At 51.4% G+C, this 27,766-nt stretch overlaps 1 protein-coding gene across 1 annotated transcript in view; it reads left to right on the top strand.

The window, feature by feature from the left end:
- The window catches only part of LOC145339659 (cohesin subunit SA-1-like), a 69,586-nt gene that overhangs the window by 10,404 nt on the left and 31,416 nt on the right, over nucleotides 1-27,766 (top strand). The window contains exons 3-9 of the mRNA XM_080184173.1: nucleotides 1,692-1,791; nucleotides 6,589-6,714; nucleotides 11,858-11,995; nucleotides 16,393-16,524; nucleotides 20,122-20,244; nucleotides 21,167-21,263; nucleotides 23,992-24,068. Of these exons, the coding sequence (XP_080040299.1) occupies nucleotides 1,692-1,791; nucleotides 6,589-6,714; nucleotides 11,858-11,995; nucleotides 16,393-16,524; nucleotides 20,122-20,244; nucleotides 21,167-21,263; nucleotides 23,992-24,068 (793 nt within the window). The remainder of the gene's footprint in view (nucleotides 1-1,691; nucleotides 1,792-6,588; nucleotides 6,715-11,857; nucleotides 11,996-16,392; nucleotides 16,525-20,121; nucleotides 20,245-21,166; nucleotides 21,264-23,991; nucleotides 24,069-27,766) is intronic.

The raw sequence follows: 27,766 nt of genomic DNA, 5'->3' as shown, positions 1-27,766 counted from the left end.
ACTCAAAGGGTGGTGAATCTCTGGAATTCTCTGTCCGTTGAAGTGGTGGAGGCTGCCTCACTGAATATATTGAAGTCACGGGTAGATAGGTTTCTGATAGACAGGGGAATTAAGGGGAGAAAGCGGGAAAGTGGAACTGATCCACTATCAGATCAGCCATGATCTTATTGAATGGCGGGGCAGGCTCGAAGGGCTAGATGGCCGACTCCTGCTCCTATTTCTTATGTAGATGGCCATTTGGTCCATCGAGCCTGCACTGACAACAATCCAGCCCTAGTCTTGTAAATCCATGTATTCACCCTGCTGTCCCTTTGACACTGAGGGGCAATTTAGCATGGCCAATCCACTGAACCCACACATCTTTTGGACTGTGGGAGGAAACCCATGCAGACACGAGGAGAATGTGCAGTCTCCACACAGACAGTGACCCGAGGCCGGGAATCGAACCCAGGTCCCTGGAGCTGTGAAGCAGCAGCGCTGACCCACTGTGCCGAATAGACACAATTCTCTGCGTCTGAGACAGACTCCTAAACTGTGTGTTCCCTAACTTTAAAAGTCAGGTAGCACAGCCTTCAGGGAATGAGGAAAGTATCCCCCAGGATTGAATGGCGGAGCAGACTTGATGGGCCGAGAGTCCTAGTTCTGCTCCTGTGGCTTCTGGTCTTCACACTAATGCCAAATATTTGACAGCTGGGATCAAGTCTAACTTCATAATGTACTTTGGGGTTTCTGATCTCGCACTCTAAGATTATCCCTACCCAAATTGTTAGCCCGCACTCTTACCCTGTAATTAGACCATCGAACACTACAGCACAAACAGGCCCTTCAGCCCACAAGTTGCGCCGATCACATCCATACCTACCAGGGCCATAGAACTACCTGTAACTCCCAATCCCATTAAATCCCATATACTCATCCAGAAGTCTTTTAAAAGACCCCCCAGCGCCTCTACCACCACCGACAGCAGCTCACTCACCACCCTCTGAGTGAAAAACTTACCCCTGACATCTCCTCTGTACTTGCTCCCCATCACCTTAAACCTGTGTCCTCTCGTAGTGACCATTTCAGCCCTGGGAAATAGGGTGGATTCTCAGAGGCTATCTATTCCTCTCAACATTTTATAAACCTCTATCAGGTCCCCTCTCATCCTTCGTCTCTCCAGGGAGAAGAGACCAAGCTCCCTCGACCTATCCTTGTAAGGCACATCGCCTTGAAGTGGGACGGCAGGGTGGCATAGCGGTTAGCTTCCCGGCGCCAGGGACCCGTGCTCGATTCCCGGCTTGGGTCGCTGTCTGTATGGAGTCTGCACGTTACAGGGAACGACACAGCGCGGGAAACAGGCCCTTTGGCCCAACGAGCCTGCGCTGCCATTTTAACACTGTGCGTCCCCTCTTCCACCCGTGACCCTTGTCTACGCTTATGGTACTCCACATCGGAAACCAGATTGAGGGGAGACTAATTTAGGGACAATTCGTTACACCAATCAGCCTAAGAGCACATCTTTGGGGTGTGGGAGGAAACCGTTCTCCCCCGTGTCTGCATTTATTTTGAATTCCCTTCCCCGGGAGAGCTGGGCGACCCAGTGTCCCCTCTCACCTCCTGCCTCTACGTCTCGCCCTCGTTTCAGACCAAGCGTTGCCTCCACCCAACAATCCCTCGGGGATCTAACACGCCTCCTGCTTTCTTCCCAGCGACGTGACGAGTGAATCGGAGTCGGACAGCGGAAGCGATTTCGAGGACACCCTGAAGAAGGGGAAGAAACAGTCGGCCTCTGCCCCGCGCACGGCCCCGGTAAGTGTGGCAGCTCACGGGGGCGGTGGAGGGGGGGGGGGCTCTCCGCTCTGGGTGGGCGTTGTGTGAGACTTCCGGCCCGACAGCTTAAAAGAATTTTGAACGGAGAGTTTGGGAATGTTTCTCACCCAACTTTAACAGACGCGCTGTGGGCGAAACGACCACTACGGACCCAGGGTGCAGTTCAATAATGGCACAGCTTTATTTTCTTTTACGTCGACAGAGAAGCGCAGTCAGGACATACAATCGAACTGTCCTGAAAGCGCTCTAAAGAACCCCCCCCCCTCAATGGGCTACAGTTATACCTGAACGTCGGTGCAGTACGCGATTCAAATGCTAATACTTTATGTACAATATTCAACCTTAGCCATCCTGTCTCGATGTTTTCGAGTGTTGGGGCGATTGTTTTAAGTGTGTGTTAATCGTTTTTGTCTGGTTATTAATGGTCTAGAATCTCCGGGGTTTGAACAACGGGTGTGTGATTGATCTCAAAGAGTTTGACGTTTCCTTAGCCATGCTAATTTTTAGGTGTCTCCATGGGTTGTTTGACTGGTTTAGAAGTGCTGATTTTGATGGGGTGGGGATGTGTTTTTTAATTTAGTTCCTGTAGGTGCCATCCTGTCCAGCTTCCCTTGTGTGCGAGCCTTCATTTGCATTCTAAAAGCATGCTCTTGCCTGCTGATCAGTGTCTGTTACTTTGTGATTTTTTAGTGGAGAGGCTCTGAGTGTAACTTTAGCCTGCTTCCATATTGTGTGCCCAGTTTCATCAAATTTGTTGTCTGATAACAGCACCATAGAAAGCATTCTTTCTGGGTTGTATAACAGCTTGGTCTGGGCTCCTGCTCTGCCCAAGACCGCAAGGAACTACAAAAGGATGGTGAATGTAGCCCCAATCCACCATGCAAACCAGCCTCCCATCCACTGACTCTGTCTACACTTCCTGCTGCCTCGGGGAAAAGCAGCCGGCATAATTAAGGACCTCATACACCCCGGACATTCTCTCTTCCACCTTACTCCATTGGGAAAAGATGCAAAAGTCTGAGGTCATGTACTGACCGACTCAAGAACAGTTTCTTCCCTGCTGCTGTCAGACTTTTGAATGGACCTACCTCGCATTAAGTTGATCTCTATCTACACCCTCGCTGTGACTGTAACACTACATTCCCCACTCTCTCCTCTCCTTCTCTAAGCTGGTCTTTCTCCACACCCTAGCTGTGACTGTAACACTACATTCTGCTTTTCCTTCTCTATGAACGGTCTGCTTTGCCTGTAAAGCGCGCAAGAAACAATACTTTTCACTATATGTTAATACATGTCACAATAATAAATCAGATCAAACAAAAGATAAATGGGATCACATTCTGTGCCTTCGGTTTGCCGTCAGACCCTTGCACCGTAACGCCCAACATCCAGTGCATTCGATTTAATAATCAACAGCACTGGAAAATGGAGTTAGAACATGGGACGTTCCAGCGCAGTACAGGCCCTCCGGCCCTCGATGTTGCCCCGACCAGCGGAACCAATCTAATGACCCTCTAACCTAAACTATTCCAATGTTATCCATATGTCTATCCACTGACCATTTGAACGCCCTTAAAGTTGGCAAGTCCACAACTGCTGCAGGCAGGGCATTCCACGCCCTTACTACCCTCTGAGTAAAGAACCTACCTCTGACATCCGTCCTATAATTACCACCCCTTAATTTAAAGCTGTGTCCCCTCGTGTTAGCCATCACCATCCGAGGAAAAAGGCTCTCACTGTCCACCCTATCTAACCCTCTGATCATCTTGTATGCCTCAATTAGGTCACCTCGTAACCTTCTCTCTAACGAAAACAACCTCAAGTCCCTCAGCCTTTCCTCATAAGACCTTCCCACCATACCAGGCAACATCCTGGTAAACCTGGTTAGCGGCAGCTTGTACCCCCTCCCCTCCCATTGCCGTCTCGCACTTGCTCTCATCTGTTTGGGAAGGGGGGATTGGCTGTCAAATAGGAGGCAGAGAGTGGGTGTCAATGGGTGGCAGTTGGTGACTAGTGGAGTGCCGCAGGGATCGGTGCTGGGGCCTCAGCTATTTACCATTTATATAGATGATCTAGAGGAGGGAGCTGAGTGTAAGGTGTCGCAATTTGCCGATGACACAAAGATAAGTGAGAAAACAAATTGTGTGGAAAGTCTGCAGAGGGATCTAGATAGGCTGAGCGAGTGGGCGAGGACCTGGCAGATGGAATACAATGTTGGCAAGTGTGAGGTTGTCCACTTTGGTAGGAATAATAGTAGGAAGGACTACTACTTACAGGGCGAAAAGCTGCAGCATGCTACGATGCAGAGGGACCTGGGGGTCCTTGTGCATGAGTTGCAAAAACCCAGTCTGCAGGTGCAGCAGGTGGCCAGGAAGGTGAATGGGATGCTGGCCTTAATAGCGAGGGGGATTGAATATAAAAGTAGGGAGGTCTTGCTGCAACTGGTGAGGCTGCAGCTGGAGTACTGTGTGCAGTTTTGGTTGCCGCACTTGCGCAAGGATATTTTGGCCTTGGAGGGAGTGCAGAGGAGGTTCACTAGGCTGATACCGGAGTTGAGGGGGTTGAGCTATGAGGAGAGGCTGAATAGACTGGGCTTGTACTCGTTAGAGTTTAGAAGGATGAGGGGAGATCTCATTGAGACGTATAAGATGACGAAAGGGATGGATAGGATAGAGGTGGAGAGGTTCTTCCCGCTCAGAAAGGACAGCAGGACTAGAGGGCACAGCCTCAAGATAAGGGGGGTGCGGTTTAGAACGGAGTTGAACATAGAACATAGAACATTACAGCGCAGGAACTTCTTCACTCAAAGGGTGGTGAATCTCTGGAATTCTCTGCCCGTTGAAGTGGTGGAGGCTGCCTCGCTAAATATATTTAAGTCACAGGTTTAAGGGATTAAGGGTTATGGGGAGAAAGCGGGAAAGTGTAACTGATTCACTATCAGATCAGCCACGATCTTATTGAATGGCGGGGCAGGCTCGAAGGGCTAGATGGCCGACTCCTGCTCCTATTTCTTATGTTCTTATGTTTCTTATAACATGAAGCACTAGGCTACTCTCAAAACAACCAAGAGCAGCCCTCGCATGACCCAGCGCGTGTATGCCAATTGTTGGACAACGAGGCGAACCAAAGCACTCGTGGATTAAAAGAGAAGGAGGCCATTCAGCCCATTGAGTCTGCACTGACCATATACCCCAGGCCAGGCCCGGTCCCAGTATCCCCATGCATTTACCCTAGCTTTTGGGCGGCACGGTAGCGCAGTGATTAGCACTGCTGCTTCACAGCTCCAGGGTCCTGGGTTCGATTCCCGGCTTGGGGTTGTTGTCTGTGTGGAGATTGCACATTCTCCCCGTGTCTGCGTGGGTTTCCTCCCACAGTCCAAAGATGTGCGGGTTAGGTTGATTGGCTGTGCTAAGAAATTGTCCCTTCGTATCCAGGGATGTGTAGGTTAGAGGGATTAGTGGGTGTAATACGTAGGGATATGGAGGTAGGGCCTAGGTGGGATTGTGTTCGGTGCAGACTCGATGGGCCGAAGGGCCTCTCTCTGCTCTGTAGGGTTCCATGTCCCCCCTCTCCCCCCCCCCACCCCATGACACTAAGGGGCAATTTTTGGTCAATCAACCTAACCCGCACATCTTTGGACTGTGGGAGGAAACCGGAGCACCCGGAGGAAACCCACGCAGACACGGGGAGAATGTGCAGACTCCACACAGACAGTGACCCGAGCCAGGTCCCTGGTGCTGTGAGGCAGCAGTTGCTAACCCACTGTGCTACCCCGAAGGTGGAAGAGAGTATGTCCAGAATGCACAGGGTCTGTGATGATGTTGGCTGCTTTTCCGAGAATATAGGGCTAATGGAAGGACTCTTGGTAGTGTTGACGAGCAGAGAGATCTCGGGGCGCATGTGCATCGATCCATGAAAGTTGGCACCCAGGTTGATAAGGTTGTTAAGAAGGCGTACGGTGTGTTAGCTTTTATTAGGAGAGGGATTGAATTTCGGAGCCGTGAGGTCATGTTACAACTGTACAGAACTCTGGTGCAGCCGCACTTGGAGTATTGCGTACAGTTCTGGTCGCCGCATTATAAGAAAGATGTGGAGGCATTGGAAAGGGTGCAGAGGAGGTTTACCAGGATGTTGCCTGGTATGGTGGGAAGGTCTTATGAGGAAAGGCTGAGGGACTTGAGATTATTTTCATTGGAGAGAAGGTTAAGAGGTGACCTAATTGAGGCATACAAGATGATCAGAGGGTTAGATAGGGTGGACAGTGAGAGCCTTTTTCCCCGGATGGTGATGGTTAACACGAGGGGACACAGCTTTAAATTAAGGGGTGGTAATTATAGGACGGATGTCAGAGGTAGGTTCTTTACTCAGAGGGTAGTAAGGGCGTGGAATGCCCTGCCTGCAGCAGTTGTGGACTCGCCAACTTTAAGGGCATTCAAATGGTCAGTGGATAGGCATATGGATAAGATTGGAATAGTTTAGGTTAGAGGGTCATTAGATTGGTTCCACTGGTTGGGGCCACACCGAGGGCCGGAGGGCCTGGACTGCGCTGGGATGTTCTATGAGATGGCAGGAAGTGTAGATGGTGTGAACAGATGCAGGAGCTGTGCGATTTAATGACATTGTCACTGGAATCACCAGTCCAGGGAATGCTCTGGGGGCCCCCCACCGGGTTTGAATCCCACTACCGCTGGTGGTGGTGGAGGGACACTGTGACAGGGGCTGACCAGTGAAATGCCTGGCAATAACGTGCTCCCTGTGGTCTGGATGTAATCGCAGCAACCCAAGAGGCCGAGGCGTGAGCTGGTGGAGGGGAAGGTGGCCGTGCAGAAGCGGAATCGAGGCAAGCAGCAGGAGGCCAGCCCCGTCGCTCAGCCAGTGAGCCTGGCAAAGGGTGTCTCGCAGGTGGGTGAGAGTGTGTGGTGCTGACTCAGCGGCACGTTTCGGTGAAAGACTCGGAGCCCCCAGAGGCCCTTCCCAGCAAATCAAAGCAACTTAATGCCTTGCTATTTGTCGGGAAGTATGATATGGGGGCGTGGCAAGCAATCAGCCTTTTCCAGCAGTACGTGAGATACCGGAGACTCTGCCGCCTTTCAAATACCAGCCAGGGAGCTTTGTATGTTCACATCGGCTGGTGCATGTCTGAGTTAAAAGCTGGACCCTCTGGCGGCACGGCGCTCCCTCGTCGCCGACCCTCTGGTGGTGCGGCGCTCCCTCGTCGCCGACCCTCTGGCGCGCGCGGCGCTCCCTCGTCGCCGACCCTCTGGCGCGCGCGGCGCTCCCTCGTCGCCGACCCTCTGGCGGCGCGGCGCTCCCTCGTCGCCGACCCTCTGGCGGCGCGGCGCTCCCTCGTCGCCGACCCTCTGGCGGCGCGGCGCTCCCTCGTCGCCGACCCTCTGGCGGCGCGGCGCTCCCTCGTCGCCGACCCTCTGGCGGCGCGGCGCTCCCTCGTCGCCGACCCTCTGGCGCGCGCGGCGCTCCCTCGTCGCCGACCCTCTGGCGCGCGCGGCGCTCCCTCGTCGCCGACCCTCTGGCACGCGCGGCGCTCCCTCGTCGCCGACCCTCTGGCGCGCGCGGCGCTCCCTCGTCGCCGACCCTCTGGCGCGCGCGGCGCTCCCTCGTCGCCGACTCTCTGGCGGCGCGGCGCTCCCTCGTCGCCGACCCTCTGGCGCGCGCGGCGCTCCCTCGTCGCCGACCCTCTGGCGGCGCGGCGCTCCCTCGTCGCCGACCCTCTGGCGGCGCGGCGCTCCCTCGTCGCCGACCCTCTGGCGCGCGCGGCGCTCCCTCGTCGCCGACCCTCTGGCGCGCGCGGCGCTCCCTCGTCGCCGACCCTCTGGCGCGCGCGGCGCTCCCTCGTCGCCGACCCTCTGGCGCGCGCGGCGCTCCCTCGTCGCCGACCCTCTGGCGCGCGCGGCGCTCCCTCGTCGCCGACCCTCTGGCGCGCGCGGCGCTCCCTCGTCGCCGACCCTCTGGCGGCGCGGCGCTCCCTCGTCGCCGACCCTCTGGCGGCGCGGCGCTCCCTCGTCGCCGACCCTCTGGCGGCGCGGCGCTCCCTCCCACCACACGTCTCAGTGCCACCTTCATCCATTCAGAGTTCGAATGTGGGACTGCTTTAATCCTGGATTATAGATTCCAGTGTGACAGTTCTCCCACTGCGGTGACTGTGTTCCTCAGGGAACCTCTGTACACCAGGCTGATGTTGCCCGTTACAGGATGCTGGTTTCTAACCTGAGCTAACCCCTACATCCCACAGCTGCTGCTGGTGTTCATGTTTATCTCCTATTCCCTCCTCCCATGGGGTGAGTAAATGATATGGTCTGTTTGTGTGCCTCATCCTGTACAAGGCGTCCAGGGGCCTGTGAACTATTGGTGTTGGGGAAGAGTTGAAGGAGTTGAGAGTGGAATCTAAACCACTCTCAGAAATAATAGTAGGAGGGATTATTATTTAAAAGGGCGAAAAGCTGCAGCATGCTACGGTGCAGAGGGACCTGGGGGTCCTTGTGCACGAGTCGCAAAAACCCAGTCTGCAGGTGGTCAAGAAGGCGAATGGGATGCTGGCCTTCATAGCGAGGGGGATAGAATATAAAAGCAGGGAGGTCTTTGGAGTTGAGGAGGAACTTAACAACAGAGTTGTCGTGATGGGAGACTTCAATTTCCCAAACATCGACTGGAATATCCCTAGGGTAAGGGGTTTGGATGGGGAGGAGTTTGTTAGGTGTGTTCAGGAAGGTTTCCTGACACAGTATGTGGATAAGCCTACGAGGGGAGAGGCTGTACTTGACCTGGTACTGGCGAATGAACCAGGGCAGGTGATGGATCTTTCGGTAGGAGAGCATCTTGGAAATGGTGACCATAATTCTATCTCCTTCACAATTGCGTTGGAACGAGATAGGATCAGGCAGGCTAGGAAGGTGTTTGTCTGGGGTAAGGGGAGATACGAAGAAGTCAGGAAGTTACTTGGACAAATAAACTGGAAGGAGGCGTTCTTAGGGAAAAGTACTGAAGGAAGGTGGCAGATATTCAAGGAATGTGTGTCTGGAGCTCTGAATGACAACGTTCCGATGAGACAAGGGGGTTTACTCCAGCCGCAGCTGGAGTACTGTGTGCAGTTTTGGGCGCCGCACCTGCGCAAGGATATTTTGGCCCTGGAGGGAGTGCAGAGGAGGTTTACTAGGCTGATACCGGAGTTGAGGGGGTTGAGCTATGAGGAGAGGCTGAATAAACTGGGCTTGTACTCGTTAGAGTTTAGAAGAATGAGGGGAGATCTCATTGAGACGTATAAGATGATGAATGGGATGGATAGGATAGAGGTGGAAAGACTCTTCCCGCTCAAAAAAGACAGTAGGACTAGGGGGCACAGCCTCAAGATAAAGGGGGGGCGGTTCAGAACGGAGTTGAGGAGGAACTTCTTCACTCAAAGGGTGGTGAATCTCTGGAATTCTCTGCCCGTTGAAGTGGTGGAGGCTGCCTCGCTAAATATTTTTAAGAAGCGGGTTGATGGGTTTTTGATAAGAGAGGGGATTAAGGGTTATGGGGAGAGGGCGGGAAAGTGGAACTGAGCCACGACAGATCAGCCATGATCTTATTGAATGGCGGGGCAGGCTCGAAGGGCCAGATGGCCTACTCCTGCTCCTATTTCTTATGTTCTTATGTTCTTATGTTCTTATGGTAGGTCGAGGGAACCGTGGTGCACAAAGGCTGTGTTGAACCTAGTCAGGAGGAAAAGGAAGGTGTACAAGAGGTTCAGGGAATTAGGAGAGGTTAAAGATCTTGAGGAGTATAAGGACTGTAGGAAGGAACTTAAAAGGGAAATTAGGAGAGCCAGAAGGGGTCATGAGAAGACCTTGGCGGGTAAGATTAAGGAGAATCCCAAGGCCTTCTATAAATATGTGAAAGGTAAAAGGATAAGAAGAGAAGGGATAGGACCTATAAAAGGTGAGGGGGGAAAGGTTTGTGTGGAACCAGAAGAAATGGCAGAGGTGCTTAACGAGTACTTCGCCTCAGTATTCACAGTGGAAGCCGATCTGGGAGATTTTGTTATGGATTTCCAGCAGATGGAAAGGATTGAGTACGTGAATATTAAGGAGGAGGATGTGTTGGAACTTTTGAATTCCATCAAGGTAGATAAGTCGCCGGGACCAGATGGGATGTACCCCAGGATACTGTGGGAGGCGAGGGAAGAGATTGCAGAGCCCCTGGCGATGATCTTTGCGTCATCAATGGAGACAGGAGAGGTTCCGGAGGATTGGAGGATTGCGGATGTAGTTCCTATTTTCAAGAAAGGGAACAGAGATAGCCCGGGAAATTACCGACCGGTGAGTCTAACCTCAGTGGTTGGTAAGCTGATGGAGAGGCTTCTGAGGGACAAGATTTACGAACATTTGGAGAGGTTTGACATGATCAGGAATAGTCAGCATGGATTTGTCAAGGGCAGGTCGTGCCTTACAAGCCTAGTTGAGTTCTTCGATAATGTGACTGAACACGTTGACGAAGGAAGTGCCGTGGACGTAGTGTACATGGACTTCAGCAAGGTGTTTGATAAGGTCCCCCATGCAAGACTTCTTGAGAAGGTGAGAGGGCATGGGATCCAAGGGCCTTTGGCCTTGTGGATCCAGAACTGGCTTGCCTGCAGAAGGCAGAGAGTGGTTGTGGATGGGGCTTTTTCTGAATGGAGGTCAGTCACCAGCGGAGTGCCTCAAGGATCTGTTCTGGGACCCTTGTTGTTTGTCATTTTCATAAATGACCTGGATGAGGAAGTGGAGGGATGGGTAAGTAAGTTCGCTGATGACACGAAGGTTGGTCGTGTTGTGGATGGTCTGGAAGGATGGCAAAAGTTGCAGCAGGACATAGATAGGATGCAGGACTGGGCGGAGAAGTGGCAGATGGACTTCAACGCAGATAAATGTGTAGTCGTCCATTTTGGCAGAACCAACGGGATGAACGAGTACACTATCAAGGGCAGAAGTCTGAGTAGTGTTGAAGAGCAGAAGGATCTTGGGGTCCAGGTCCACAGGACTCTTAAATCGGCCTCGCAGGTGGAGGAGGTGGTCAAGAAGGCGTATGGTGTACTGGCCTTCATTAATCGAGGGATTGAGCTTAGGAGTCAGGAGGTAATGCTGCAACTTTATAAGACCCTTGTCAGGCTTCATTTAGAGTATTGTGCGCAGTTCTGGTCGCCTCACTATAGGAAAGATGTAGAAGCTATTGAAAGGGTACAGAGGAGATTTACAAGGATGTTGCCTGGACTGGGAGGCATGCCTTATGAAGTTAGGTTGAGGGAGCTGGGACTCTTTTCCCTGGAGAGACGAAGGTTGAGAGGCGACCTGATAGAAGTTTACAAAATGTTGAGAGGAATAGATAGGGTGGACTCTCAGAGGCTATTTCCCCAGGTTGAAATGGTTGCTACGAGAGGACACAGATTTAAGGTGCGGGGAGGGAGGTTCAGAAGTGATGTTAGGGGTAAGTTTTTCACTCAGAGGGTGGTGAGTGAATGGAATCGGCTGCCGTCAGTGGTGGTGGAGGCGAACTCGCTGGGGTCTTTTAAAAGACTTCTGGATGAGTATATGGGGTTTAATGAGATTGAGGGTTATAGATAGGTCTGTAGGTTGGTAGGTGTTGATGTGATCGGCACAACTCGTGGGCCGAAGGGCCTGTTTGTGCTGTAGTGTTCTATGTTCTATGTTCTTCACTCAAAGGGTGGTGAGTCTCTGGAATTCCCTGCCCGTTGAAGTGGTGGAGGCTACCTCGCTGAATATTTTGAAGTCACGGGTAGATAGGTTTCTGATAGACAGGGGAATTAAGGGGAGAAAGCGGGAAAGTGGAACTGATCCACTATCAGATCAGCCATGATCTTATTGAATGGCGGGGTAGGCTCAAAGGGGCTAGATGGCCAACTCCTGCTCCTATTTCTTATAAACCTGTCAGGACATAGTGCGTCCTTCCGTGTCTACCCACACCCTTCCTCCCCACATCGTTGTGCCACCCCATGTGTAACGCATCCACTCCTCCAGCCCCACATACTCATAGCCCCTCCCCTGTGTGTTGCCAGCTCTCCAGGAGGCCCAGGCGAGTGCTGACCGAGAGTAACCAGAACCTGGGGAAGGAGACAGGAATAGCAAAGCTGGACAGTAACCAGGACGCCAGTAGCCTGGTTGTGAGCGCCGCACGGTCTAAAAGCACAGCTCAGGTGAGTGCCAGACCAAGAGGAGGTGAGTGGAGGACATTGTTTCCATTAGTTAGAACCATCACGGCGTGGAGAAAGGTTTATTTATTAGTCCCAAGCCGGCTTAACATTTACACTGCAGTGAAGTTACTGTGAAAATCCCCCTCGTTCTCACGCTCTGGCACTCGTTCGGATTACACTGAGGGACAATTTAGCATGGACGGTGCACCAGTGCGTCTTTCGGACTGTGGGAAGAACCCAGAGGAAACCCATGCAGACGTGGGGAGGTTGTGCAGACTCTGCACGGACAGTGACCCAACCCGGGAAGCAAACCTGCATCCGTGGCGCTGTGAGGTAGCAGCGCTAACCACTGTGCCATCACGCCACCCGGGGGGTTGGGGGGGGTGCATGTGACCCATTGCATGCACGCTGTGCCTCGATAGATCATTCCCCTCCACCATCACCACTCCCCTCCCTGTCTGCCCCTGCTACCCTCTCTCTCTATATTACATAAGAAATAGGAGCAGGAATCGGCCATCTAGCCCCTCGAGCCTGCCCCGCCATTCAATAAGATCATGGCTGATCTGTCGTGTCTCAGTTCCACATTCCCTCCCTCTCACCATAACCCTTAATCCCCTTGCCTATCAAAAACGCATCAACCCGTGTCTTAAATATATTTAGCGAGGTAGCCTCCACCACTTCAACGGGCAGAGAATTCCAGAGATTCACCACCTTTTGAGTGAAGAAGTTCCTCCTCAACTCCATTCTAAACCACCCCCCCACCTTATCTTGAGGCTGTGCCCTCTAGTCCTGCTGTCCTTTCTGAGTGGGAAGAGCCTCTCCACCTCTATCCTATCCATCCCATTCATCATCTTATACGTCTCAATGAGATCTCCCCTCATTCTTCTAAACTCTAACGAGTACAAGCCTAGTCTATTCAGCCTCTCTTCATAGTCCAACCCCCTCATCTCCGGTATCAGAAGAGTGAACTGAAAATGAAAGAACTCCTGACCTGTCAATCATTCTTCCATCCCCCCCCCTCCCTCCCCAGCAACGCAGGGCCATAAAACAAATGCCCAGCAGGCACCCTGAGGCCCAGAATAAAAATAAACAAAACCCCATTCAAACCATTGAAGCAGCAATAAAAGGATGTGTAGCAGACAGCTCATGCCACAGTGAAACCAGAAGAGCAGCTTACAAACTGCAGAGATTTTCCCCCAAAAAATTCTCAAACCATCGAACCTTACAGTGCAGAAAGAGGCCCTTCGGCCCATCGCGTCTGCACCGAACACAATCCCACAATTAAAGGTACACCAACGTCACAAAATGCATTCCCTCAGACTAAAGCAAACACTCCCCTTTATCGGATCAATTATCCTCCTGCTTTCTCAGCAGGTGCTGCAGCCTGGTTTACCGACAGATCGCCATCCTGACCAGGTCTGGCCTCCATGTGACTCCAGGTGGAAATGGCTTACCAAGCCACTCAATTCCAGGGCACTCTGGGATGGGCAATACGTGCTGCCCAGCGTATATGACGCCCACATACCTCGAACAAAATTTTAAAAAAAATCTTCCCAAAATGTGTTTTCGTTTTTATTTTCCCTTATCTGGCAAGCTTCTCGATGCCCCCCTGTCGCAGCCCTTCTCAGTATTGAACTCTTTCCCCCTCCCCTTTATCTGCACCCTCCTTCTGACTTCATAGAATCCCATCAGCGCAGAAGACCACCGTTTGGCCCATTGAGTCTGCATCGACTCTCCGAAAGAGCATCTTATCCAGGCCCCCCACCCCCCCCTTCCCCCATATAACCCCGTGCATTTACCATGGACAATACATCTAACCATCACATCTTTGAAAACTAAGGGTCAGTTTAAGAACATAAGAACATATGAAATAGGAGCAGGAGTCGGCCATCTAGCCCTTCGAGGCTGCCCCGCCATTCAATAAGATCATGGCTGATCTGTCATGGCTCAGTTCCACTTTCCCGCCCTCTCCCCATAACCCTTAATCCCCTCGCTTATCAAAAACCCATCAACCCGCGTCTTAAATATATTGAGCGAGGTAGCCTCTACCACTTCAACGGGCAGAGAATTCCAGAGATTCACCACTCTTTGAGTGAAGAAGTTCCTTCTCAACTCCGTTCTAAACTGCTCCCCCCTTATCTTGAGGCTGCGCCCTCCAGTCCTACCATCCTTTCTGAGCGGGAAGAGCCTCTCCACCTCTATCCTATCCATCCCATTCATCATCTTATACGTCTCAATGAGATCTCCCCTCATTCTTCTAAACTCTAACGAGTACAAGCCTAGTTTATTCAGCCTCTCCTCGTAGTTCAACCCCCTCAACTCCGGTATCAGCCTAGTAAACCTCCTCTGCACTCCCTCCAAGGCCAAAATATCCTTGCGCAAGTGCGACGACCAAAACTGCACACAGTACTCCAGCTGCGGCCTCACCAGTGCCCTATACAGTTGCAACTGTCCATACAGTTACCATGGACAATCCACCCTAACCTGCACATCTTCATTCCCCGTAGGGAATGGCTGTGATGAGTAGCTTAGGAACATTTCAGAGGACGCTGGCTAAGTGATTGATGCAACTGTACAGGGCACTGGTGAGGCTGCAGCTGGAGTACTGTGTGCAGTTTTGGTCACCACACTTGCGGAAGGATATTTTGGCCTTGGAGGGAGTGCAGAGGAGGTTCACTCGGCTGATACCGGAGATGAAGGGGTTGGACTATGAAGAGAGACTGAATAGACTGGGTCTGTACTCATTGGAGTTTAGAAGGATGAGGGGGGATCTTATAGAGACGTGTAAGATAATGAAAGGGATGGATAGGGTAGAGGGAGTGAGATTCTTCCCGTTTAGAAAGGATAGCAGGACTAGAGGGCACAGCCTCAAGATAAGGGGGGGTGGTTTAGAATGGAATTGAGGAGGAACTTTTTCACTCAAAGGGTGGTGAATCTCTGGAATTCTCTGCCCGTTGGAGTGGTGGAGGCTGCCGTGCTGAATATATTTAAGTCACGGGTAGATAGGGGAATTAAGGGGAGAAAGCGGGAAAGTGGAACTGATCCACTTCAGATCAGCCACGATCTTATTGAATGGTGGGGCAGGCTCGAAGGGCTAGATGGCCGACTCCTGCTCCTACTTCTTATGTTCTTATTGAGGCGGGGGGGAGCATATGAACAGATATGTTGGTGGGAGGGGACAATGAGGAGGAGGAAACACCAGTATGGACAAGGTGGTGGGCCGGAGGGCCTCTTTGTATGCTGCCTTTTAAAAAGAAAAAAAAATTGAACCCACCTCCATCACTGCCTCTGGCAGCTCGTTCCAGACACTCACCACCCTCTGTGTGAAAAAATTGCCCCTCTGGACCCTTTTGTATCTCTCCCCTCTCACCTTAAACCTATGCCGTCTAATTTTAGACTCCCCTACCTTTGGGAAAAGATATTGACTATCTAGCTGATCTGTGCCCCTCATTATTTTATAGACCTCTATAAGATCACCCCTCAGCTTCCTACGCTCCAGAGAAAAAAGTCTCAGTCTATCCAGCCTCTCCTTATAACTCAACCCATCAATTTCCAGGAGCATCCTAGTAAATCTTTTCTGCACTCTTTCTAGTTTAATAATATCCTTTCTATAATAGGGTGACCAGAACTGTACACTGTATTCCAAGTGTGGCCTTACCAATGTCTTGTACAACTTCAACAAGACGTCCCAACTCCTGTATTCAATGTTCTGACCGATGAAACCAAGCATGCCGAATGCCTTCTTCACCACTCTGTCCACCTGTGATTCCGCTTTCAAGGAGCTGTAAACCTGTACTCCGAGATCTTTGTTCTGTAACTTTCTCCAACGCCAAGAACAAAGAATAACACAGCACGGGAAACAGGCCCTTCGGCCCAACGAGCCCACGCCGCCATTTTAACATTGTGAGTTCCCTCTTCCACCCCTGACCCTTGTCTACGCTTATGGCACTCCACATTGGAAACCAGATTGAGGGGAGACTAATTTGGGGACAATTTGTTACACCAGTCAGCCTAAGAGCACATCTTTGGGGTGTGGGAGGAAACCGGAGAAGACCCACGCAAGCACGGGGAGAATGCGCAAACTCCCACAGACACCGGCCCAAATCCATGTCTCTGCACAGCAAACAGTGATAGTCACTGAGCTGTCGTGTTGCCCAGCATCTGGTCCAGTTTAAGCGGACAGAAATGATGTGAAGCACTAGGCTACTCTCGAAACATCCAAGAGCAGCCCACGCACGACCCACCGCATGTATGCTCCTTGTTAGACAACAAGGTGGACCTGTGGATTACCACCCTACCATTAACTGAGTAAGTCCTGCCCTGGTTCAAGCGACCAAAATGCATCACCTCGCGTTTGTCTGAATTAAACTCCCCTCTGCCATTCCTGTCCCCCCCCCAAGCTCTCCCGGAGACCGAGGCAGGTGCTGGCGGAGAACAACCAGACGGCTGACAAAGAGAACAGGTCCATGCACTCGGACAGCGATCTGGAATCCAGTAAGCGGTCGGCGAGCAGCAGGAAGAGTGTGGCGCAGGTGAGTGCCGGGGGGTGGGGTTTCATGGGAGGTGCCTTGAAGAAGACACCTCCCACCCAACCCAACGGGTTGCTATCAATATCAATGGGTGCTATTCGGATTGGCGGTTGGTGACTAGTGGAGTGCCGCAGGGATTGGTGCTGGGGCCTCAGCTATTTACCGTTTATATAGATGATCTGGAGGAGGGGGCTGAGTGTAGGGTAACGAAATTTGCTGATGACACGAAGATGAGTGGAAAAGCAAATTGCGTGGAGGGTGTGGAAAGTCTGCAGAGGGATCTGGATAGGCTGAGTGAGTGGGCGAGGACCTGGCAGATGGAGTATAATGTTAGCAAGTGTGAGGTTATCCACTTTGGCAGAAATAATAGTAGGAGGGATTACGATTTAAAAGGTGAAAAGCTTCAGCGTGCTACGGTGCAGAGGGACCTGGGGTCCTTGTGCACGAATCGCAAAAACCCAGTCTGCAGGTGCAGCAGGTGGTCAGGAAGGCAAATGGGATGTTGGCCTTTATAGCGAGGGGGATTGAATATAAAAGCAGGGAGGTCTTGCTGTAACTGTACAGGGCACTGGTGAGGCCGCAGCTGGAGTACTGTGTGCAGTTTTGGTCGCCACACTTGCGAAAGGATATTTTGGCCTTGGAGGGAGTGCAGAGGAGGTTCACTAGGCTGATACCGGAGTTGAGGGGGTTGGACTACGAAGAGAGATTGAATAGACTGGGTCTGTACTCGTTGGAGTTTAGAAGGATGAGGGGGGATCTTATAGAGACGTATAAGATAATGAAGGGGATGGATAGGGTAGAGGTAGAGAGATTCTTCCTGCTCAGAAGGACAGCAGGACTAGAGGGCACAGCCTCAAGATAAGGTGGGGGGGCAGTTTAACTCGGAGTTGAGGAGGAACTTCTTCACTCAAAGGGTGGTGAATCTCTGGAATTCTCTGCCTGTTGAAGTGGTGGAGGCTGCCTCACTGAATATATTTAAGTCACGGGTAGATAGGTTTCTGATAGACAGGGGAATTAAGGGGAGAAAGCGGGAAAGTGGAACTGATCCACTTCAGATCAGCCATGATCTTATTGAATGGCGGGGCAGGCTCGAAGGGCTAGATGGCCGACTCCTGCTCCTATTTCTTATGTTCTTAAGACTGACCTCTTAAAGTGAGCCTTGTGCTGCTCTCTGTCCATCTCTCCTCCCACCCCATTCCCCCCATTGCCTTTAACTTGGCTTCAGTGAGTGCAGGACACCTCACGGCTATGGAAGGATTGGAGGCCAATCAGAGTTGGGACAGCTGTATTGGTCGGCAGGAAAGGAGGTGTTGTTGAGGAAACTGGTTGTCGTGCTTTCACACTGTGGAAAGCTAATCGATCCAGAGATCCTGGACCGGTGGAATGGGGGTGGCGCTCGAGAAGGAAAGACCCAGCTTAATGCTGTCGGGGGCATGGGTCCAAATCCCGCCACGGTGACCGGCGGAATTTAAATCCGGCTAATGAATGACTAACCCGGCGACCGTGGTAACCGTCAGCCATTTGTTACCAAAGACTAGCCAAGGGAAATTTGCCGTCCTTAACCTGGTGTGGCCTCCGTACGACCCCAGAGCCACAGCAATTTTGGTCGCCGCACTTACGCAAGGATATTTTGGCCTTGGAGGGAGTGCAGAGGAGGTTTACTAGGCTGATACCGGAGTTGAGGGGGTTGAACTATGAGGAGAGGCTGAATAAACTAGGCTTGTACTCGTTAGAGTTTAGAAGAATGAGGGGAGATCTCATTGAGACATATAAGTTGATGAATGGGATGGATAGGATAGAGGTGGAGAGACTCTTCCCGCTCAGAAAGGACAGTAGGACTAGAGGGCACAGCCTCAAGATAAAGTGGGGGGGACAGTTTAGAACGGAGTTGAGGAGGAACTTCTTCACTCAAAGGGTGGTGAATCTCTGGAATTCTCTGCCTGTTGAGGTGGTGGAGGCTACCTCGCTCAATATATTTAAGACGCGGGTTGATGGGTTTTTGATAGGCATGGGGATTAAGGGTTATGGGGAGAAAGCGGGAAAGTGGAACTGAGCCACGACAGATCAGCCATGATCTTATTGAATGGCGGGGCAGGCTTGAAGGGCTAGATGGCCGACTCCTGCTCCTATTTCTTACGTTCTGATGTTCTTATGCAATGCGATTAACTCTAAACTGCCCCTCTGAAATGAACAAAATTTTATAAAGTTTTGGTTGGACTGCAGCTAGAGTACAAAGAACAACACACAGCTCGGGAAACAGGCCGTCCGGCCCAACTACGCCCAATAGGCGTAGACAAATTTAGGGACAATTTGTTACACCAATCAGCCTAATAGCACATCCTTGGGGTGTGGGAGGAAACCGGAGCACCTGGAGAAAACCCACGCAAGTACGGGGAGAATGCGCAAACTCCCCACGGATACCAGCCCAAATCCATGTGTCTGCACAGCAATCAGTGATAGTCACTGAGCTGGCGTGTTGTCCGTCAGCTGGCCCAGTTTAAGCCTACACTGACGACGTGAAGCACTCTCGAAACATCCAAGAGCAGCCCTCGCACGACCCACCGCGTGTGTGCCCCCTTGTTGGACAACAAGGCGGGCCGAGTCACCTGTGGGTGTAAAAGAAAAGACATCAATAAATCAATGGCCAAGCAAGACAGTTAGGGGGCAATTAGATTTGGCCCAGCCCACCTCCGCACCCCCTTAGAGGGTTAAATAAAAAGAAGAAGCGAATGATAAAGGGTGCAGGCCTTGTCCTGGAGCCTCGATTTGCTCCTGGTCTGCCTAGTCCAAGAGAGAGGTTTTTCACACAGAGGGTAGTGGGGGGTATGGAATGCTCTGCCAAGTAAAGTGGTGGAGGCAAGCACGCTGGAGTTGTTTAAGAGTAACTTAGGCAGGCACATGAGTGGGATGGAGATGGAGGGATATAGGAGATTGTTTTAAATAGGGCTCATTAGCATTGGGGCGTCCCTGGTAAGGTAAATGGGTGGTATGATAATAATTTTTTTTTCTCTTTTCATTCACGGGTTTTAAGTTGGTCCGCCTTGTTGTCCAACAAGGGGCATACACGCGATGGGTCGTACTTGGGCTGCTCTTGAATGTTCGAGATTGGTCTAGTGCTTCATGTCGTTAGTGTGTGCCTGAACTGGACCAGATACTGGGCAACACGACAGCTCAGTGACTATCGCTGATTGCTGTGCAGACGCATGGATTTGGGCCGGTGTCTGTGGGAGTTTGCGCATTCTCCCCGCGCTTGCGTGGGTTTTCTCCGGGTGCTCCGGTTTCCTCCCACACCCCAAAGATGTGCTGTTAGGCTGATTGGTGTAGCAAATTGTCCCTAAGTTAGTCTTCCCTCAATGTGGATGGCCATAAAACATTAGATAAGGGTCATGGGTGGAGAGGGGGACTGGTGGTGTTGAGATGGCGGCGCGGGCTGGTTGGGCCGAAGGGCCTATTTCCCGGGCTGATTTTGTTCTTTTTGTTCCTGCTGCCCCTGGGTCACGTTGGAGCGGCAGTGAGTGCTGCTGGCTTTGGCGTGGGGGCAAGACGCTGGGAGATTTCACACTCTTTTTCGTTTTTTATAAAGAGCCTTTCTCTTCCCAGCCGCCCAGGAAAGTGCGACAGGCAGCGAGCGCGAAAGATGCCGGGCCAGAGCAACAGAAGGAAGGCGGTGGCGACGGCAACAACCTGTTTGAGGCAGTGAAACTGGGAAAGAGTGCCATGCAGGTCAGTGCCCCACATCCGGGGGCGGGGGAATGGCAGTGGGTGTGAGCACTGATCAGTGTTTGATTACGTGGCGCTGTGGGAAGATTTACGTTGTGTGTGTGGGGGGGGGTGGCGGGGGGTTTGATCAAGAGCGATTTGTGAATCAGGGACGTTGCCTGGGGCTGGAAAGACGGTAAAGGAGGAAGAGCCCCCACTCGGTGTACGCAGTGACTCGGTGAGTGTGACTGACACGTTTCAGTGTGTGTGTGTGTATGGGGGGGGGATGCTGCAGGGTGTGGGGTGTAGGATATCGAGAGTGCAGCAGTCCTGCTGTGGGTGTGACTGACATGTTTCAGTGTGTGCGCATGTGTCGGGTGGGTGGGGAGGATATAGGGAGCCCACAGATCCTGCTGTGGGTGTGACTGACCCGTGTGTGTGGGGAGGGAGGAAGGACAGGGATGGGGAGGAGAGGGTGTAAGGGAGGAGGATGTAGTGAGTGCGCCGGCCCCACGGTGGGTGGGTGTGTGTGGGGAGGTGGGCGGTGGGGGAGGTGGTGTGTGTGGGGGAGGAGGGTACAGTGACTGCACCAGCCCACTGTGGTGTGTGTGTGTGTGTGTGTGTGTGTGTGTGTGTGTGTGTGTGTGTGTGTGTGTGTGTGTGTTGGGGGGGGCAAGTATAGTGAGTGCACCAGCCTCACTGTGTGTGTTTGTGAGGCGGGGGGGCAGGGCGGTGGGTGTGGGGGAGGAGGGTATAGTGAGTGCACTGGCCCCTCTGTGGGTGGATGGGTGTGTGTGTGTGTGGAGTCGGGGGGGGGGGGGGGGGAGGGTGTAGTAAGTGCACCGGCCCCCTGCTGTTTGTGTGTGTGGGGGGGGGGGGGGGTAGGATGTAGTGAGTGCCCTGGCCCCCCTGCAGTGGGCGTGACTGACCTGTCTCCCTTCGTTAGACGCTGGTCGATGAGTGGCTGGAGGTTTACAAGTTGGACAGAGAGGCTGGCCTACTGGAACTGCTCAACTTCTTCATTCACTGCTGCGGGTGTAAAGGTGAGCGGGGCAGAGGCGGCGGCGGTTCGTGCCTGGGCGCAGAGCAGCTCGGGAGCTGAATACTGACCAGAAACGGGAGCAGGAGTAGGCCAGTCAGCCCGTCGAGCCACACACCCCCTCCCCATAACCCCCAGCTACCTTCTCGATCAAAAAAATACGTCAACCTCAACCATGAACATATTTGACACCCAGTTTCTCCCTGGAAGACAATTCTAGACAGTAATAGCCCTCCTGAGGGAAGAAATTCCTCCTCATCTCCGTCATAAGTGGACTTGCTTTTTAAACTGTGCCACCCCCCCAAGTAATGGGTTCCCCCCACAAGGGGAAACGTCCTTTCAGAGTCTACCAAGCCCCACCACCGCCCCTCAGAATCTTTCAACATTTCAATAAGGTCCCCTCTCGTTCTCCTTAACGCCAACGTAAAACTGCTGAACTTTTCCTGATAAGACTTATCTCCCTTCTCGAGCAAGGAGACCAAAACTGTATACAGCGCTCCTGATGTGGCTTCACCGCTCCCTGTACGGTTGCGGTGTGACTTCCCCACTGTCAGGGTAACCCCAAGCCGGACTATATCCCAAATATTTCTTGCTCGATTCCGGGGTTGAAAGGGTCGGTTGTGCAAGGAGAGATTGGGCTTGTGCCCGCTGGAGTTTAGAAGGATGAGAGGGGATCCGAACGAGGGATATAAAATTCTAAAAGGGATTGGTGAAGTAAATGTAGACCAAATGTTTCCCCCTGTGGGGCAATCTCGAACAAGAGGTCACAGGTATAGGCTGAGAGACGGTAGATTTAACACTGAGATGAGGAGGAACTGCTTTAAAAGTAAAGTTTATTATTTATTAGATACAAGTACGTTCACACTGCGATGAAGTTACTGTCAGAATCCCCTAGTCACCACACTCTGGCGCCTGTCTGGGTACACCGAGGGAGAATTTTAGCACGGCCAATACACCCTAACCAGCACGTCTTTCGGACTGTGGGAGGAAACTGGAGCACCCAGAGGAAACTCACGCAAACATGGGGAGAACGTGCAGACTCCGCACAGACAGTGATCCAAGCCAGGTATCAAACCCGGGTCCCTGGCACTGCGAGGCAGCAATGCTAACCACTGTGTGACCATGCTGCCCCAGAGGGACGTGAATTTCCAAAAGGCGTTTGATAAGGTGCCTCACAAAAGGTTGCTGCAGAAGGTTAGGGGGCACGGAGTTGGGGGTAAGGTGTTAGCATGGATAGAGGATTGGCTGTCTAATAGGAGGCAGAAAGTTGGAATCAATGGGTGCTTTTCTGGTTGGCAGTTGGTGACTAGTGGAGTGCTGTAGGGATCAGTGCTGGGGCCTCAGCTATTTACCATTTATATAGATGATCTGGAGGAGGGGGCTGAGTGTAGGGTGACGAAATTTGCTGATGACACAAAGATGAGTGGAAAAGCAAATTGTGTGGAGGGTGTGGAGAGTCTGCAGAGGGACCTGGATAGGCTGAGCGAGTGGCGAGGACCTGGCCGATGGAGTACAATGTTAGCAAGTGTGAGGTTATCCACTTTGGTAGAAATAATAGTAGGAGGGATTACTATTTAAAGGACGAAAAGCTGCAGCGTGCTATGGTGCAGAGGGACCTGGGGGTCCTTGTGCACGAGTCGCAAAAACCCAGTCTGCAGGTGCAGCAGGTGATCAAGAAGGCGAATGGGATGCTGGCCTTTATAGCGAGGGGGATAGAATATTAAAGTAGGGAGATCTTGCTGCAACTGTACAGGGCACTGGTGAGGCCGCAGCTGGAGTACTGTGTGCAGTTTTGGTCACCACACTTGCGCAAGGATATATTGGCCTTGGAGGGAGTGCAGAGGAGGTTCACTAGGCTGATACCGGAGATGAGGGGGTTGGACTATGAAAAGAGGCTCAATAGACTGGGTCTGTATCGTTGGAGTTTAGAAGGATGAGGGGGGATCTCATAGAGACGTATAAGATAATGAAGGGGATGGATAGGGTAGAGGTAGAGAGATTCTTCCCGCTTAGAAAGGATAGCAGGACTGGAGGGCACAGCCTCAAGATAAGGGGGGGGTGCTGCAGTTTAGATTGGAGTTGAGGAGGAACTTCTTCACTCAAAGGGTGGTGAATCTCTGGAATTCTCTGCCCATTGAAGTGGTGGAGGCTGCCTCGCTAAATATATTGAAGTCACTGGTAGATAGGTTTCTGATAGACAGGGGAATTAAGGGGAGAAAGCGGGAAAGTGGAACTGATCCACTATCAGATCAGCCATGATCTTATTGAATGGCAGGGCAGGCTCGAAGGGCTAGATGGCCGACTCTTGCTCCTATTTCTTATGTCCTCTTTATCCTTTAACAGGTGCTCTTTATCCTACCTGTATCATTAGTACCCATGTTGATAACTGGATCTCTCCACTCCCACTCTGTCCAGGCTCGGGTAATACCTTTTAACCCTACCTGGCAACTGGCAGACAACACGGCGGGGTTGAGTGGCCTCTTGTTCTTGTGTGACAGGCACAAGTTGCTGCATGGTTTCCTCCTGTTCCTGCGTAACATGCTCGGGGGGGGCTGAATGGCCTCTATTCTTGTACGGAAGGCTTGAGGGGTGGCATTCTGTCGAATCTACCAGGCTAGAGGGTCAGAGTGGCAGCCTCTTGTTGGATGTTGTGTCTAGTGTGGCGGAGGGAAGGGTTGTAGTGATTCAGACTCCCCTGGCTCCCTCATCCTATGGCTTTTCTATTACTGCAGGCGTGGTGACCTCGGAGATGTTCCAGAAGCTGCAGAATGCGGAAATAATCCGGAAGATGACCGAGGAATTTGACGAGGTATGAAGGGGAATTCCGGCTGCCTGGTTTGCGGCTGGTTTTTTAACTGTTCGCCAGAGTGCCATGGTCTGGGCTTGAGGATGTAGAGCAGGTGTTAATGGTGCTAGTCAAAGGTATGTTGCATGTGGATCCAAGGCTATAACTAGATAACTATATATATATATATATAACTATAACTAGAGGTGAGGCTATATTGGATTTGGTGCTGGGAAATGAGCCAGACCAGGTGCTAGACTTGGAAGTTGGTGTGCATTTTGGTGATAGTGACCACAATTCGGTTACGTTCACCTTAGTGATGGGAAGAGATAGGCGTGAACCTCGGGTCAGCAATTTTAGCTGGGGTAAGGGCGATTATGAGGCTATCAGGAGTGAATTAGGAAGCATGGATTGGATTAGGGGATTGCAGGGACTGGGAACATCTGAAATGTGGAATTTTTTCAAGGAGCAGCTACTGCGAGTCCTTGATAGGTATGTCCCTGTCAGGCATGGTGGATTTGGTAGATCTAGGGAACCGTGGTGCACTAAAAGAGTTGAGTCGATGGTTAAAAAGAAAAAGGAGGCTTATGTTCGGATGAGATTGGAGGGCTCAGATAGTACACTAGAAAGCTTTAGATTGGCTAGGAGGGAGTTGAAGAGTGAGTTGAGAAGGGCTAAAAGAGGACATGAGAAGACTTTGGCTGATAGGATTAAGGAGAATCCTAAGGCGTTCTATAAGTATATCAAGAACAGAAGGTTGGTCAGGGCAAGATTAGGGCCAGTTACAGACAGCAGGGGGAAGTTGTGTGTGGAACCGGAAGAGATTGGAGAAGTATTGAACCAATATTTCTCTTCGGTGTTCACGCAGGGGGACATGAATATAGCTGAGGAGGACATTGGGTCGCAGGGGTGTAAAATAGAAAGTATTACGGTTGATAAAGAGGATGTGCTGGAAATTCTTGAGGGGCTGAAAATAGATAAGTCCCCTGGTCCGGATGGGATCTACCCTAGGATTCTCTGGGAGGCTAGAGAGGTGATTGCAGAGCCTCTGGCTCAGATCTTCAGGTCGTCATTGGTCTCTGGTGTAGTCCCGGAGGATTGGAGGATAGCGAATGTTGTCCCATTGTTTAAGAAGGGGAACAGAGACTTTGCCGGGAATTATAGACCGGTGAGTCTTACTTCTGTTGTGGGCAAGGTTTTAGAAAAAATTATTAGGGATAGGATTTATAGTTATTTGGAGTGTAATGAATTGATTAGAAATAGTCAGCATGGTTTTGTAGCAGGTAGGTCGTGCCTTACTAACCTTATTGAGTTTTTTGAGAAGGTGACCAAAGAGGTGGATGGGGGTAAGGCAGTTGACGTGGTATACATGGATTTTAGTAAGGCGTTCGATAAGGTTCACCATGGTAGGCTTCTGCAGAAAATGCAGATGTATGGGATTGTGGGTAATCTAGGAAGTTGGATCAGGAATTGGCTATCAGATAGGAGACAGAGGGTGGTGGTGGATGGTAAATATTCATCATGGAGTGCAGTTACGAGTGGTGTGCCTCAGGGATCTGTTTTGGGGCCACTGTTGTTTGTAATTTTTATTAATGATCTGGATGAGGGTATAGTTGGGTGGATTAGTAAATTTGCTGATGACACCAAAGTTGGAGGTGTGGTAGATTGTGAGGAAGGGTGTCATAGTCTGCAGGGAGACTTAGATAGGTTGCAGAGCTGGGCCGAGAGGTGGCGGATGGAATTTAATGCGGAGAAGTGTGAGGTAATTCACTTTGGTAGGAGCAACAGATGTGTCGAGTATAGGGCTAACGGGAGGACTTTGAATAGTGTGGATGAACAGAGGGATCTAGGTGTGTGTGTACATAGATCCCTGAAAGTTGGGAATCAAGTAGATAAGGTTGTCAAGAAGGCGTACGGTGTCTTGGCGTTTATTGGTAGGGGGATTGAATTTAGGAGTCGCAGTGTAATGTTGCAACTGTACACTACTCTAGTGCGGCCGCACTTGGAGTACTGTGTGCAGTTCTGGTCCCCGCATTACAAGAAGGATGTGGAGGCGTTGGAGAGGGTGCAGAGGAGGTTTACTAGGATGTTGCCTGGTATGGTGGGGAGGTCCTATGAGGAGAGACTGAGGGATCTAGGGTTGTTTTCGTTGGGAAGAAGGCGGCTAAGAGGGGATCTTATTGAAACATATAAGATGATTAGGGGTTTAGATAGGGTGGATAGTGATAGCCTTTTTCCTCGGATGGAGAAAGCTAGCACGAGGGGGCATGACTTTAAATTAAGGGGGGGTAGCTACAGGACGGATGTCAGGGGTAGGTTCTTTACCCAGCGGGTGGTGAGGGATTGGAATGCCCTGCCTGCTGCAGTTGTAGATGCATCTAGTTTGGGGGCGTTTAAGAGATCTCTGGATAGGTTTATGGACGAAAAGGGATTGGTATAGGCTAGTGGGTCATTGTTTTTGTAACTGGTCGGCGCAACATCGTGGGCCGAAGGGCCTGTTCTGCGCTGTAATGTGTTGCATGTGGATCCAAGGCAGCTGCATGGACTGGGGCCCAACAGTCTCCAGCTGCTTCATCGATCGCCTTCCTCCGTCATGCAGGTAATTAAGGAGGCACGTGGAATTTTGTTCCTCATTGCTAGAGGGATGGAGTTTAAAAACAGCGAGGTTATGTCACAGCTGTATAAGGTGCTGGTGAGGCCACACCTGGAGTACTGTGTACAGTTTTGGTTTCCTTACTTGGGAAAGGATAGACTGGCACTGGAGGGGGTGCAGAGGAGATTCACTAGGTTGATTCCAGAGTTGAGAGGGTTGGATTGTGAGGGTAGACTGGGGCTATACTATTGGAATACAGAAGAATGAGGGAAGATCTTATAGAAACGTACAAGATGATGAAGGGAATAGATAAGATAGAAGCAGGGAAGTTGTTTCCACTGGCGGGTGAAACTAGAACTAGGGGGCATGGCCTCAAAATAAGGGGGAGCAGATTTTGGACTGAGTTGAGGAGGAACTTCTTCACACAAAGGGTTGTGAATCTGTGGAATTCCCTGCCCAGTTGAGGCTCCCTCACTGAATGTTTTTAAGGCAAGGATAGATAATTTTTTTGAACAGTAAAGGAATTAAGGGTTATGGAAAGTGGAGCTGAGTCCATGAAAAGATCAGCCAAGATCTTACATAAGAACATAAGAAATAGGAGCAGGAGTAGGCCACCTAGCCCCTCGAGCCTGCCCCGCCATTCAATAAGATCATGGCTGATCTGTCGTGTCTCAGTTCCACATTCCCGCCCTCTCCCCATAACCCTTAACCCCCTTGCCTATCAAAAACCTATCTGCCTATGACTTAAAAATATTGAGCGAGGTAGCCTCCACCACTTCAACGGGCAGAGAATTCCAGAGATTCACCACCCTTTGAGTGAAGAAGTTCCTCCTCAACTCCGTTCTAAATGATCTTATTGAATGGCGGAGCAGGCTCGAGGGGCCACGTGGCCGACTCCTGCTCCCTGTTCTTTAAGGTCTGAAGTGGGGATGTGTAGTCATCAGCGAAGAATGTTCAGCACCATTCACAAATCCTCAGGTACTGATGCAGGTCCATATTCAAATACAGAAAGACGTGGACAATACCCAGACTTGGGCTGACAAGTGCCAAGAATGGGATTTGGGGGCGGGCTGGCTAGATAGATACAGAACTGGCTTGGTCACAGAAGTGGAGATGTGGGGCGTTGGAC

This window comes from Carcharhinus amblyrhynchos, unplaced genomic scaffold (genome assembly GCF_965287045.1).
Source record: "Carcharhinus amblyrhynchos unplaced genomic scaffold, sCarAmb.v2.hapA scaffold_593, whole genome shotgun sequence".
Taxonomy (NCBI): domain Eukaryota; kingdom Metazoa; phylum Chordata; class Chondrichthyes; order Carcharhiniformes; family Carcharhinidae; genus Carcharhinus; species Carcharhinus amblyrhynchos.
This window is presented reverse-complemented; position numbering and strand designations above follow the sequence as displayed.